This window comes from Neopsephotus bourkii, unplaced genomic scaffold (genome assembly GCF_033783945.1).
Source record: "Neopsephotus bourkii isolate Nb327-2 ecotype Australia unplaced genomic scaffold, CSIRO-AGI_Nbou_v1 NB_1780, whole genome shotgun sequence".
In the NCBI taxonomy this organism is placed as follows: Eukaryota; Metazoa; Chordata; class Aves; order Psittaciformes; family Psittacidae; genus Neopsephotus; species Neopsephotus bourkii.
Window position 1 is genome coordinate 4,453,915 of NW_026902254.1, and position 14,838 is coordinate 4,468,752.

General features: G+C 38.7%; 1 protein-coding gene across 1 annotated transcript in view; it reads right to left on the bottom strand.

Moving 5' to 3' along the window:
• The window catches only part of FAM184B (family with sequence similarity 184 member B), a 43,349-nt gene extending 28,938 nt beyond the window's left edge, over positions 1-14,411 (bottom strand). Inside the window, exons 1-2 of the mRNA XM_061379735.1 lie at positions 13,721-14,411; positions 527-1,288 (exon numbers count right to left, since the gene is read on the bottom strand). Of these exons, the coding sequence (XP_061235719.1) occupies positions 527-1,288; positions 13,721-13,855 (897 nt within the window). The 5' untranslated portion in view covers positions 13,856-14,411. The remainder of the gene's footprint in view (positions 1-526; positions 1,289-13,720) is intronic.
• Between the last annotated feature and the right edge of the window lie 427 nt (positions 14,412-14,838).

Consider the following 14,838-nt stretch of genomic DNA (forward strand, 5'->3'; position numbering starts at 1 on the left):
AACTCCACAGGTTTAAAGGACACTTCATTAAACATCATCTGGAACTAGCCACTATTTCAAGAGTCATAAAATACAACACATTTGATTCCTAACCTGCCAGCTCAGGTTTCTTACCTAACCTTGTTCATATCCATGTACTAAGCTGCTGGCAGCCACAAGGGAAAAGAAGAATGTACTCTGTAAATACCCATTGCTAGCATGAGTGCCTGCTTGGTGCTCTCTTCACATTTCTGGGCAGGAAAGGTAAAGCTCTGTTCAGCCAACACATGAATTTGTATTTTAACTTACTCCTCCCTCAAGGAACACAAAGTCTAGTGTTCAAAGAGTTCTAATGAGTTACTAATAATCCCAACTCTTTTTTTAAAACTCTCAGCACTATCTTCCTCCTAAGCCTCTAAAATTGTTGTAGTGCTTACAATGCATTTGACTCAATATATTTAAAAGACCTCTTCCTCCCTCAAATGTTTAAAAACTGATAATTTGCACTTTTATAGAAAGAGATAAAGACCATAGTCTTATACCCTACCTGTATTCTCTCCTTCAGTTTCTGGGAACGCTTCTTCATCTCATTTATCTTCTGGTTTTTCTCCTCGAGGTCTGCCTCCAGCTTCTTTACCTGCTGCAGCAAAAAACCTTTCTCAGCCTCTGAGCTCTTCCTTTGATCCATTTCTCTTTGTTGGCAATTCTTTGTTTCTATCGTAGATTGTTGAGTGGCCTTTTTCAAAGTCTCTTTTTCTTTCTCACAAGAGGCTTGCCGTTTGCTCGTTTTCTGAGTATATTCTTCACCTGCTCTCTGGTTTTCACTCTTCAGGTTTTTCATCTCATTTATTAAAGGTTGTCCTTCCACACTGTATTTTTCATCTAAAATCACTTTTTCATCTATATTTTCTCTTCTGGATGCTTTGCATTCATTTACCAGCTCATCAGATTCCTGACTTAAATGTAGAAGCTTGTTTTCAAAGTTTGTATTGGTACCTACTGTGTCCACAGAAAGGACTGCCTGCGCTTGTTTAATTTGTGTTCTTGGCTCCCTCTCTTCCATCTGCTTCTTGTACAACATTAACTCTGACAAGGCTTCTTCCTTTAGTCTCTTGTGCTGTTCTACTGCAATTTCAAGGGCCTGAATATGTTTTCTTAGCAACTGCTCTTCTTCAACTTTGCTTTTACACTGGAGAACTGTTTCCCTTGTCTCAGCAAGAATGTGCTGAATTTCTTCTTCATGAGCCTCTCTCAGAGCCTGTATACTAGCTTCATGTTCATCATTCTTAGTGTTCAGGGCATATATCACCTATTGAGAGTGAGAAAAATAATAGGAAATTAAAGTATCTGGTAAATGGAATCCATTAATTCAGTTACTATATTTATCAAGTTGTTAAATTCCAAGTTGTTAAACTGCTCCAGTTTAGTGTTTTGCTGTTGTTTCTTTGTGTTGCTTGTTTCTTTTCACTAGAAACAGACTAGACAATTATAAACTGCAAAATCTTCTGAGAAGTGTTCGGACAATGTGTTGGGGTATTTTCCTCTCACTTTCAGTAACAGCTATAAGTCTCAGAAATCAAGTTTTAGAGGACTTGAGCGAGCCTCTGATGACAATAAGCATTGTTTCAAACAATTGCTTTAAACCCTTTGATGCTTAATATTCTTCTTGAAAATGAAAAATAATTCTCATTACTATAATACAAATTATTAGCCCAAGCAGGCTTCATCTGTTACCCATGACACACACCAAAGTCGCCTCACAGAAGATGTTGTACAAACATGCTATTGCTTTGGAAAGAAAAAGCTATTAGAAGACCAAAGTAGACTGAATAGTTCAGAGTTAAACCTGGTAAATGTGCATGTTAAGCTTAAAAGACAGTTTCATATAATTGCAAAACCATAGTAAATGCTCTGAAAAAAACACAGCTTGTCTTTCCAGGCCCCATTTAGTACGCAGGAGCTAATCCAGTTGCTACTGACCATAGAGTCATAGAATCATAGAATAGTTAGGGTTGGAAAGGAACTTAAGATAATCAAGTTCCAACCCCCCTGCCATGGGCAGGGACACCTTGCTCTAAACCATATCACCCAAGGCCTCATCCAACCTGGTCTTGAATACCACCAGGGATGGAGCATTCACAACTTCCCTGGACAACCCATTCCAGTGCCTCACCACCCCCACAGTAACGAACTTCCTCCTTATATACAATCTAAACTTGCCCTGTTTAAGTTTTAACCCGTTACCTCTTGTCCTATCACTACAGTCCCTAATGAAGTGTCCCTCCCCAGCATCTCTATAGCCTCCCTTCAGATACTGCAAAGCTGCTATGAGATCTCCACACAGCCTTCTCTTCTCCAGGCTGAACAGCCCCAACTTTCTCAGCCTGTCTTCACACAAGAGGTGCTCCTTTCCCCTGATCATCCTCGTGGCCCTCCTCTGGACTTGTTCCAACAGCTCCATGTTCTTTTTATGTTCAGGACACCAGAACTGTACACAATACTCCAAGTGAGGTCTCATGAGAGCAGAGTAGAGAGGCAGGATCACCTCCTTTGTCCTGCTGGTCATGCTCCTTTTGATGCAGCCCAGGATACGGTTGGCTTTCTGGGCTGCAAGTGCACACTGAAGCCGGCTCATGTTCATTTTCTCATCAACCAGCACCCCCAAGTCCTTCTCCACAGGGCTGATCTGAATCTCTTCTTTGCCCAGCCTGTAGCTGTGCCTAGGATCGCTCCAACCCAGATGTAGGACCTTGCACTTGGCTTTGTTGAACTTCATAAGGTTGCCATCAGCCCAATTCTATGAATGTTAGTTTGGCAAATGAATTCTATCCCCACTGTAATTAGACTATTTAGGCTAATGAGATGCATTAGTTCATATTTTTGTAGCATAATACAGATCAAACTTCTGAGATACAAATCTATCCAGTTCTTCTATGTTTTAGGTATGTAACAAAAAACAGACAGCTAAATTAGTAGCAAATTAAATGTAAATAAGACCTTTTTATTCCTTCTATTGACACTGTTGGCTTTGCTTCTGTACTAAAAATTCATCTGGACTACAGTGACCTAAAAATGGACAGAGGGCATATATACAAATCTTTTATTTCCTGCACACTATCTATCTGAAACAGCTTCACAAGATGGAGTTGAATTCATCCAAGACTGTAAAAGCCTGACATTTATGGGGATATTTGAGATCTTACGGAGTTATACAAGAGTTTCACAAAGATGGGCACTGCAAAAGTTGAACAGAAAGAACTCTGATATCAAACAATTCGGCCTTTCTGATTATCTACATATGTGTGTTTGTTGATTTACAGTGATTCATCCATGAATAAGCATATCTTAAAGTGTTTATATGTAGTTCTGTGGTAGCCATAGGTGTTATGATAGCAACACAGCGTAATATAGTGCTCTTTTTATTTGAAGGCAATTCTGTCTGTATTGCCAAACTGATCAGTTTTAGAGCTGCTTTTTAAAAGCTGTTTACCAGCACAGCTCTTAAGAGTTTTACACAACATTGACCATCAGTATTTACACTCACAAGGTACAGATACTGAAATAATTTTCCAGTATTTTTCCTTTCAGTCCCAGGTTCATCTCACATAATTCCAGTCTCTTAAATGACATATCTGGAATAAGAATAGAGTAGCTATATTTGGTAGGGAGTGAAAAGCATGTGTGAGGGGCTTAGATTTCTTAAAAATATAGAGTAGCAGCCCTCTAAAAACTAAATCTCTAAAAAAGGTTAAGATATTGAGGAATTAGTTTCAGCACTCAAGCTTGAAGATTAAATTTAAAAGCATGCATTTTCAAGTCAAAATTCTTCATTGTGGTACTAGCCACTATTGAACAGAACTGTAGGAATAATAGAGCAGGGAGACCATTTTCTTCCGCTGTTTTAGATAACTCACTGAAGATGTTGGTGATGGTCTAATGCTTAGTGGAATTTAGGAAATCTCTATGATGAAGTTAGACTTCAGAGGTATCCAGATGCCACCATCAGCCTGAACACAACATAATATGAGACAGGCAGTGCTGATTTACTAGATAAATTCATAATCATGAGTGGAAATTTGAGTCTCAATGGGTGGATATTCATCTCTGTTTTGCTGGTAGAATGAAACACAGAAATGTGATCGTCAGCATCTGACCTAATTCATTGAAGAGTTGCCCAGACTAATTATTGGTTATTTCAAATCTGTGGGCAAAATTAATCTTCTCACAGTTTTTATGTCTGTGTCCCAAGTAGTTAAGTAAGGTTCATAGAATTATTTTAGTAGGGAGAAGAAATCTGCTCAGTATGTTGCAACTATTTCCGTTTCAAAGGAAAAATAGTTAAAACTCATAGAATCATAGAATAGTTATGGTTGGAAAGGACCTTAAGACCATCAAGTTCCAATCCCCCTGCCATGAGCAGAGACACCTCACACTAAACCATCTCGCCCACGGCTCTGTCCAACCTGGCCTTGAACACTGCCAGGGATGGAGCATTCACAGCTTCCTTGGACAACTCATTCCAGTGCCTCACCACCCTCACAGTAAAGAACTTCTTCCTTATATCTAAACTTTTCCCAAGTTTTAACCTGTTATCCCTTGTCCTATCACTACACTCCCTAATGAAGAGTCCCACCCCAGCATCCTCATAGGCCCCCTTCAGATATTGGAAGGTTGCTATGAGGTCTAATGACTCAATGATTCAATTTTGTGAAAATGTTTCATTACCCAGATTTTTAAAGGAAGATTTTTAAGGAGTCTAAAATTGCAGACACATTCACTGCTTTCAAAGGGTTAGGTTTTGTTGGAGTTTTTTGTGTTTTGGTTTGGTTTTGTCATTTTTGTTTGTGGGTTGGTTTTTTTTTTATGATTCTAGATATCAATCTGAAGTTCTGCCCTTCCAAATTATCTTTTAAAATCTTGTTACAGATTATGATAAACTGACATTGTCCAATTGTACAATAAATGAAGTAAATAATAAAATTCATCACGGAAAATTTTACTTAATTCCTGTTTTTTCAAAGTATTTCCTTACTTTAAATACAGTAGAATTTGGAAACCTTGCCAATATTGAATTGTTGATTTAATTACAGCCCTCGGTGAAACACATTTTTCCAATTGAATATATCCTTTCTTGGAGACATATATTATAACTTATTTAAAAACACGGTGTTTATTGCAGGTTGCGCCATTGATGCAGATCTGTGATAAACACAGATAAAATAAACCCTGTTTCTTCCTAATCCAGATTAAAGCATTATAGAGACTGGATCAAATTTTGCTGTCCTGTAGCTCACAGGTGAGATTCACATAGAGGGATTTTTAAAATGTATAAGTATTTCTTTACATGTTCTACATTGCTAATTAAGAAGCCTTCAGAACCCTCAGGCATCCATGAATTAATAACACCAGTTTCTTCTACTGCAGGCACCGAGATTTAAGTTCTTTGCTGCTGTAAGCAAATTCAACAGTGGGAATACATACAAAACTTTCTCAGAGCCTTTGCTGCTACTGTGTTAAGAGCTGTTGCTTTTTAATTCCCAGTTTATTATGTGTATACTTTGAGAAAAGAAAAGCACGGTATTCTAGGGGCTGTGGAGATTTCAGCTGCCTTGAAGTTTTCTCATCCTAGTAAGATGCAGTTCATACTCTTTATTTTATTATGACTAAATATATTCTCTACTCAGAGAGTCACTTTTCAGAACAGAGATCATGATGAAGCCTCTAGAGCACTGTACCAGCAGCTATCCTACTTCATATAGCTATTACAATTTTGAAAAATAAAGTATCAAAAGTGATAGTCAACTACAGGAGTCGCAGAAGAGCTTCACAAACAGTGGTAAAAAGACACATAAAGTTCAGTCTAGATAAATGTAATATAATGTACTTTAAAGGAGAAAATTAAATCTTCCATACACACTGAGTCTGAAATCGCTCAGGAAAAATCTTGGCGCATGTCTCTGAGCAACCTGATCTAGTTGAAGATGTCCCTGCCCATTGCAGTGGGGTTGGGCTAGATAACTTAAAGGTCCCTCCAGCCCAAATAATTTCATGATTCTATGATGAGACCCTAGTCCAGCTATTAATGCTTAAGATAATTTTTAATTATGCTTTGATTTTAAAATTTTAAGCATTCAAATATAAAGCTTTAAGCCCCAATAGTCTCTGGTGGCACTGATGATGTTTATATCATGAACAATGACTGCTCTGGATGACAAAGAGGCACTTGTCACTATTCCAACTTGACTATACTGCCTCACCACACCCTGCCTGTATTCACTTCTCTGGGGGCACAAGCCAGCAGGAAGCTGTTCTGTTCTCCAGTTTGCATTCCTCACCTTGAAAATCAGGGGACAAGGACTGTACCAACTGCACCCAGAGTGCAGCGGTGATGCATTGTAGTTGCATTGCAATGCCCTGTAGGTTTGAGACAATTTATTATGTTTATGAAATACTAAGGCATATAGCATCTTAGTAAAATCATTTAAACATTGTAAAAACATTTAAAAGTGTCACCTATAGTTCTTAACAGCCCTGTTACCAAATTCTTGTAGTTCTCTCCTCCTGAATGTAAAAAACAAAATATTCAACTGTAACCTCATGTTTACATCTAAAGGTAGCTCTCATGTAACTGGCTAAATGTCAGTGCAGAGTCACAACCAAATGCTGTAGCTTCCAAAGACAGTTAAAAACAGAAGACTTCTCTAGTAGTGACCTGTTTTAAGTTAAAACTGTATTTAAGTGCCTAAAGGCTAAGTCAAAGTTCTGAATGACAACTATATAAGAAAGGTACAATCTTATTTCAGATGAATTTTATTGAGGTCCTTAATTTCAGAAAAAAATCCCCATTTGGAAACAGTTTGTAGTTTGTTTCTGAAATAAAGGCAGTTTTTCCTCAGCAATAGGGTTATGTGTGTTCTGCTGCCCCTGAGCCCTTTGGAAGACAAATTAATATACATGAAATAAAATGCCAAGTTTGAACCAGCACTGTGGAGCCTGAACTCCTGTGTCCTACTGGGAGGTAGGATAAATTAACCCAGTCTTAGTACTGGACTAACTACATTCACACTCTTCCTGATGGCCGTAAGCACAGGCAATAAAACTCACATGCCCATCTGTTCCTACTAAAGTCACAAGTGGTCTTCAGCTCCACAGAGGCAGGTAGTTGTGTACAGGCAGGAGAAACAGGTGAACTGTTATAGTGAGACTGTTGATGTGCTTAAGATCTGACTGCAGAGGTGGCAACAGAGGTACTTCTACCTCAGTGTAACAGCTGGTTTAGTAAACCTAATGAAGACTTCACTTTGGGGAAGAAAACATGATTCTTTATGGAAAGAAGTATTTTATATACCATACACAATGCTGAAGGGCTGAAAAGCCTGAATACACAGTTTTAGTATATTTGAGACTATCTTAAGCTGAGTTGACACTGGCCTCTAATTTCAGTGTAATTCTCTGAGTTGTAAAATACTGGCATCTACATCCTAGTTCAAGAAAATGTTAGGAGAGAGGTATAATTACAGTGTTACTGAAAAGGGTTTGTACACATGTCACAGTTTAAACCCAGCCAGCAAGTAAGTATCACACAGCCACTTCCTCACTCCCCCCACACCATTCCCCAGTGGGATAAAGAAGAGAAAAAAATTGTAAAAACCCATGGGTTGAGATAAGAACACCTTAATAATTAATGAAACACTGGATATTTTGTTACCTATTGCCTGTAATGTGCATATTAACAAAATGCCAACATTTTGTCTATAAATATTAACTAGAGTTCCTTGAAAAAGTGACTTGAATTTAGTATGCAGTTTCCATTATAAAGTAGCTTTGAGTTGTTCATTACTAGGGCTGCCAGATTTTCCTCAAACTTGGTATAGTCAGTGACAAATCTATATGGTAAGAAGGTAATTCCAATACATAGATGTCACTCTTGTACCTTGAATTAATTTAAATGACAACTTCTGGCTATCCAAACAATAAGATTTTAGGTTCCTTCCTAATAGAAGGTGTGTCTTTAATGCTGCTTTTGACTAGCTGATCAACACATATGAGATTGATTGCACATTATTTTATGACCCAGGAGTTCCCTTTTAATGCTGTAAAGAAAAGGTAGTGATGACAATTCCAGAAATCATAGTTTGTGCATTTTTGTTAGCTGGTAGGTAAAAATAATGCTAGCTCTGAAATCCTGATAGAAAATTGTACATTAAAATAACGAAAACAAATACATCAGAAAGTAAAATACACAGGGATATTGATAGCTGACTTTGTTGGCCTTGTTAGTACATAATTTAAGCAGCTTTATAAAAAGCTTCTCTCTGCCTACATGGAAACCAGATTTTATATTTCTTGCCAAAGGAGAAGTATTGCTGCTCCAAAAGCATGATCTTAGTTTTTTATGCTGTTCCATTTTGCTTCATTTCTGTAGGATATTGAATAACTCTCCAGAGAACTGAGATCAAAAAGCCCCAAGCACACAGGAGAACTCTGGTAGCATAACTAACTGCAAATCAGCTGAGCCACTGTAGGCACTGGTTACTGAGTACTGTTAACACATCACAGAAAATAAGGTCAATAAACTTAGCTTTAGCTATGTGAAAAAGACAACATATTTCAACTAGGAACATGAGTAGAAAACAGGAGTGCTCTGTCAGTTGCTCAGCTGTTAGGTACTTCCAGAATAAACCATTAGTATTTGATCATATTTCATTCCTAAACCTGTCAGCCACCTTTTTTTAAATGGCAAATAAAACAGGAAAGGTTAACAGATCTAGTTAATATACAGCCATGCTACACTGGTGTAAACAGCCTATAGCCACATACACATACCAGGCTGTTTGCTGATTCTTCTATAAATTTCCACCTGCACAGTGAAGCTATTAGAACTAAAAATGAGCACACACTTCTTCACAAGTCTGACATCCTTCCTTAAATAACTAATGACAGTGGGGTTTGCTTATCTGGCTGATTTTCCACAGGAGCTTATTAAATAATGCTTCATATTTGCTACCCTGCTGACTGAGCTGAGGGCAATAAACCTCCTGGTGACTGCGGTGATAAGCAGCTGGAGTGTGTAATATTTTCAACTGCTCCACATAGAATCATTAAGGAACATCTGCCCAAACTTGTTCTCCTTCAGTATTTCTTTCCCCTGAAGGAAACAGAAAGTTCATAATTACGTTTTACCAGCAATTAACTTTTTCTTACATTAGCACTCTTTTCCTGTGACTCACAGTATCCAGCACACATACACAAAACTCTTGCCAGACTGCTTGAGCTTTTAACAATCTACTTGACCAGAAATACTGCAAATTAAAATGTGCTTCTTATAAAAAAGCTCCCAGATTCCCAATATAGAATCAGATGAACTCCTAGGAAAATGAGTTTGAGGGTAGCTCTCTACTCTCGTTAAAAATATCCCTCCACTGGTGCCCAGGAATTTGTCTCAAAGAAGGAAACATAACTGGTTTGTGGGTTAGGTAGCATTCTGATCACCAGGCAATGCCACCATCCTAGTTATTCACGTTAGATTTGGTTTGAGCCCCACTGGCAGAGGTTTGAAAAGAAGCCTGAATAGCATGAATATCTGCAGCGTACTTGGTTCTTGTCAGTCCTGCCTGAACTGCCCTTTCAATGAAAGCTGATCTGTTCTGCTTAACACTCTTCTTCAAGAGTTCATTAGCATTTCTCATCCTATCTCAAACAAAAAGGACTGTCCTGAGAATCCATAAGCACACGGAATTCCTGCAAAGAGCCAACAGATGATAGAAGCCCATACCTTGAGGCAGCAGGGAATGACACTTCTTATAAAAAGTCACCATGTGTTTTAAACCCCAATTAATTGCTAAGCAGATCAGAAATACACAGAACTGGCAGGCATGAAACAGCATGCCAAGGGTCCCATGTCTGATGGAGAAGTCTAAACTTAATTACCATTACAAAGTCATGCATTCTACTACTATTGTAGGAATACACTAACTTTAAGCCTCTATGAATTTGAGTGCATTAGTGCACTACTGTTGCAGCAAGGTACCTATCTATTAAGTGTATTTTATGTGCGACTGACAACTACACATGGACATTCCCATTCACAAGCAGAATATTTCTGGTTTAATTTCTGTAAGTTCATAAATCAAACCATAGCTCATCTGGAAACAGCTGTAATGTTATCCGATTTTAAGGTCAAAATTCAGAAGGCCTAGACAGCTCTCATTCAAATTCACCAAGGCTTCTAAACCCTTTTACCTGCCTCCACAGGAACAAAAAAAAAAATAAAAAAAATTCAGTTTGCACTTTTTAATATACCTTTTTTAAATATATATATATTTCAAACAAAACTTGATTGTCCCACATATTCATTTAGCACTGTAAGTTGTGGCTTTCAAAGCAAAAGCTAAACTCTACAAGTAATAATAAAACCCTACCATATTTTCATTAGCAGATTTCAAATGTGGGTAGACAAATATCTAATGGCAAACAAGGACCTGTGGCCACTTCTGCATTGAAATGCAAAGGCCACCTTATTCTGGGGAGCCTGACTGAGCTTACAAATATGCTCATTGGTTTTTCTCACTGTGATAGCTTAATGGGGAAAACCAACATATGTTTTACATGTCAACAGTGGGAAAGGTCAATTTTTGTGAGAAGGGCCAGTCATCTAAAAATACTAATAAATTGCCTACAAAAAAAAAGCAGTTTGCTGCCCGAAGCAAACAAAATGTTTCTAAAGGTTTGTAGTTTTGCTGCTACAGCCAAAACGGTGAAGAACAGAAAAATGCATGACTGAAGGTATGAAAACTTGCTATATTCTACCTCTCTAAAAGTAAAAATAGCAGGGCAGTAGAATAGGGGCAGTTTTCAGTATTTCTGTGTGTTTTGACTAGCTATGAGGATTCCCAGACCAACCTGTCTTATGATGTAATCAACATTTCATGCGATGATGGAAACTCCATCATCTCACCCAGTTTGGTTCTGCTGCTGATGCCTTTTGCACACCCTTCCTTCATTTTTGAGAGCAAGAGGAGGCCACTAGTGACTAACTAAAGAAACAGAATGTAAGTGAAGCTCTGTATCCTACACCTCATTTAAACATTGTGCATTTGTTTCTCCAAGTACAAAGTGAAGTGGATGAGCAATTAGAGAATTATCACCCCATCAATGAATTCTGACATCACTGGGCAGGAAGTTGCAGCTGTATAATGACAGCATACTGCATACGATGCTGGAACAGAAAAGGAAAGCACTTCAGGCAATTTAAACTCAGAAGGGATTTTATTATAATTATCCTGATGGTAACACAGCCAAGAAAACTGTGATTTGAATAGGAGATCTCAAAGTTTCTAATCCAAAAATGATCAGAACAAACTTATGCCAAGTTTAGCAAATCTGGTCTCAGATTTCACTTCTCAGATATTTGCTGTTAGTAAGCACTCAGAAATTGGAAGGGAAAGTGTATGATTAAAAATCCAATTCTGCCATAAGTTCTCTGTAAGTGTAGTGTTACTGTAGAGAAAATTGGTTCTTAAAAGCCACATTTCAAAATAAAATTATTCGCTTTTCAGAAGCACTTTTTGTTGAGCTTCAGGTACAAATCATCTTTATTTTACAGGACTGAAAAGTATTCAGAGGGGAAATTCTATTAAAAGTAATCACCCCACCCACATTTTAACAGTAAAAATTTAGCAAAAGCATCTGAAAAAAATCCCACTGCAATAATTTGGCCATGATTCCCCTCCCTCTTTTGCTGCTAAAATAGCAGAACTTACCTCCCTTACCAAAGACAAGCTTTATAGAGTTTTCAGAAAGGAGTGAGATATATTTTCCTCAAAATTTAGTTGAGATTAAAGAGACTTCAAAACTAATCACTTTATAGTGAAAGGCACAGAAGTCTGTACAGAGCATTAGTTTAGTTTGAGAGCTGAAAATCTTGAACAAGTGTTTCTTTGCTCAGATCTCTTCAATGTGCTCCAAGTCTGCTGTTGAGAAATGGAACACCCAGAAAGAGGGAGCTGGTAACTCAATTCTTGTAACTTACTATGAAGTATAAGTTATCAATAAAGCAACCCTATTACTTTTTTACTAGAAAAGGTAATACAGTGATTTGAGTGATACTTATGGACAAATTCTACTTAGCATGCAAAACTGACCAAAGATACCAAGTATCAGACAGAAAATAAGGGGACAGATCAGGACATCTGAACCAATTTACAGTCATCTTTCATGTACATTTCACTGTGGTTGAGGAATTAGCATGTTATCAATAAACAGAAAGTGCTTCTCTTGAAGAATTTTTACAGACTTCATTGCTCAAACATATCTTTGTTCAAAATAACTAAAAATTTGATGTTTATTCAGACAGTATTCTTTCAATTGCTACAGAATGATAGCTCACTGTAAAGAGTCATTTGTGTATTCATGGACAGAAAGCAAGCATCAGATTGTGTACAAATACTGTTATACACACATATAATCAAAGCACTGGTAAAATTATTGGTATAGTACAGTAAGTATAATACAGAATCCTATAATGGTCTAATTGGAAAAGACCTTACAGATCATTTAGTTCCACCCACCCCCACACCACCCCTCCCCCGCCATGGGCAGGAATATCTTCCACTAAGTCAGGTTGCTAGCTATATGTGTAAATATAGGTAGCACTTGTGTATGTATTCATACACTGATATATGTTAACACATATCATTAGATGAGAATAATGGCACTGGAACTAGTTATAGTACTAGCTCTTACTAGTAAACCAGTCTAAGTTGAACATCTTAATGACTTCCTATTGACATATATTTTTAGTGAGTGCTTTTTTTTTTTATTGTCAGCATGTTTTCATTGCTAAAATGTCTTTACCAATTGACATTAGACTACAAAACATGTAAAAATTGGATTAGTGAAGAAGGATTGGAAATAGGTTTTTCTCACTTAACAAAGATACAGCTTAAAGGTTGGTGAAACCAACCTGTGTAACCTTATCTAGGTGTTCCTGCTCCGGCAGGGGGATTGGACTAGATGATCTTTTGAGGTCCCTTCCAATCTCTAACATACTGTGATACTGTGATACTGTGAAAAGATAACTGCCACCTCGTACAGATTTTCTGTTATTTCTTAACATGGTGTGGAAAATGTTCTAAACATTCAGCAGTGTAACTCAGTATTGACTAAAATTTTAAGTACAATATACTGTGTAATTAATCCTATCTCTTCTCCAATTAGTCTTTTAGGAATGTCATGTAAAGTATCTCTACTTATGCCCATCAGGAACAATTAGGTGTAAGACAAGTATATTGTACTGTGGTAGCACAGGTCACAGCAGCTTTGCAACAATAGTACTCGAGAACCTATAAAACTCTAATCCCCGTCTTCATAATTCGGGGGGGGGGGGGGAAGGATACCGTCAACCCCTCCAAGCATCACACAGACACATCCTCTGTCCTCTCAGAGCTCGAGTCCCTCTCGCTATCCTTGCATGCTAATTAGAGCAGTTGAACGCGATTCTGCAATCGTCAGCCACAAAGGCAACCCGCTGAGGCTAGTCTGTGGCACCGGGGGGGGGGGTGTGGGGGTGAGTCTTTGAAAGGAAGTTTGTGTACACCGATGTTTTCAGCAACAGCATAGCAAGAAAGGCCAGGTTTCTCTTCCCTCCCCTCAGACGGGGGCCATCAGAAAGCTGACTGCTCTGCCGTCCCCAGCCAGGGCAGCCTAACCTCACCGGGAAGGCTACAACAGCGAGGCTTACCTTAGTGAGCTGAGCGATCTTCTTGCACATTTTCATGTGCATTTCCTGACTGCATTCCTCCGCCGAGCTGCTGCGAGCTGCTTTAGATGAATTACAAGTCCCGGGCTGATGAATCTTGTTTATGCCAGAGGCCATCAGGCTTGAATTTAATCAAGTCTGTCAGTGTACGCTCCGGTGGTGCGATCTCGTTCCTCCTGCTGCCTGGCCCGGCGCACTGCTAACCCCACAGTACTGGAGGAACTTCAGCTCCACACAGGGCGAGCTCCAGCCGCTGCCGCTCTCCCTTCTGTGCAGATGTCCCAGTCCTTCAGCAAAACACCCAGGCGAGGAGGTAGAGAACAGCATGTGCAAATATCCTCATCGGGATTATTTTCCCCCTCCGCTTCTCTTCAAATGGTTGAGCTTCTGCCAGGAGCAGATGCCAGAGGCTGGATGCTACAAATTTCCCACAGAAGTCACCGAGCCAGCCCTAAAGGCATCAGCACAGACGTTGCTGGGGATTTGTTATAGACATCATTTGCAGATGAAATTCTGTTGCTTTTTTAGGATGCCAGAGGATTGCAGAGGTCATCAGAGAAGACGGTGTTGGCATCTTTCATAAACTCTATTACTTTATCAATCCTCTCTGAATTCGGACGGACCGATAAAGTGATGAAGAAAATCTTGTTCAATTTTTGCTGCCGTGCTGAAAGCAGAAGATTCCACTTTGCTAGTGGTGGGTCTGAACAAACACTTTTTCAGGTTTATCAGAACTGGGAAGGAGGATTATCCGGTATCAGCTAAGGAAGGGCAGGGCAAAAGGGAAAAAGGAAAAATCCTTAGTGAAAACGGGAAATCCGGGTGAGGGTAAAAAGAGATAAAGCACTCTTAAGAATAAAGCACTCCAAGAGGGAAAAGTTCAAGGCAGAAAAATGCCTGCAGGCAGTGGAGAGAAGGAGTGAGAAGATAAGGTCTTGGGACAGAGAAACCAAACTCTTTAATTGCTGGAAGAAAAAGAGGGACTTCAAATATCCAGAGGCAGGAAGAGTATGAGAAACTCTTCAAGAGTGAAAGAAAATTAAGGCTGACTGAGAAACACAATGCAGAAGAAGGGAAAGGCAAGGAAGAAAAACTGGTCA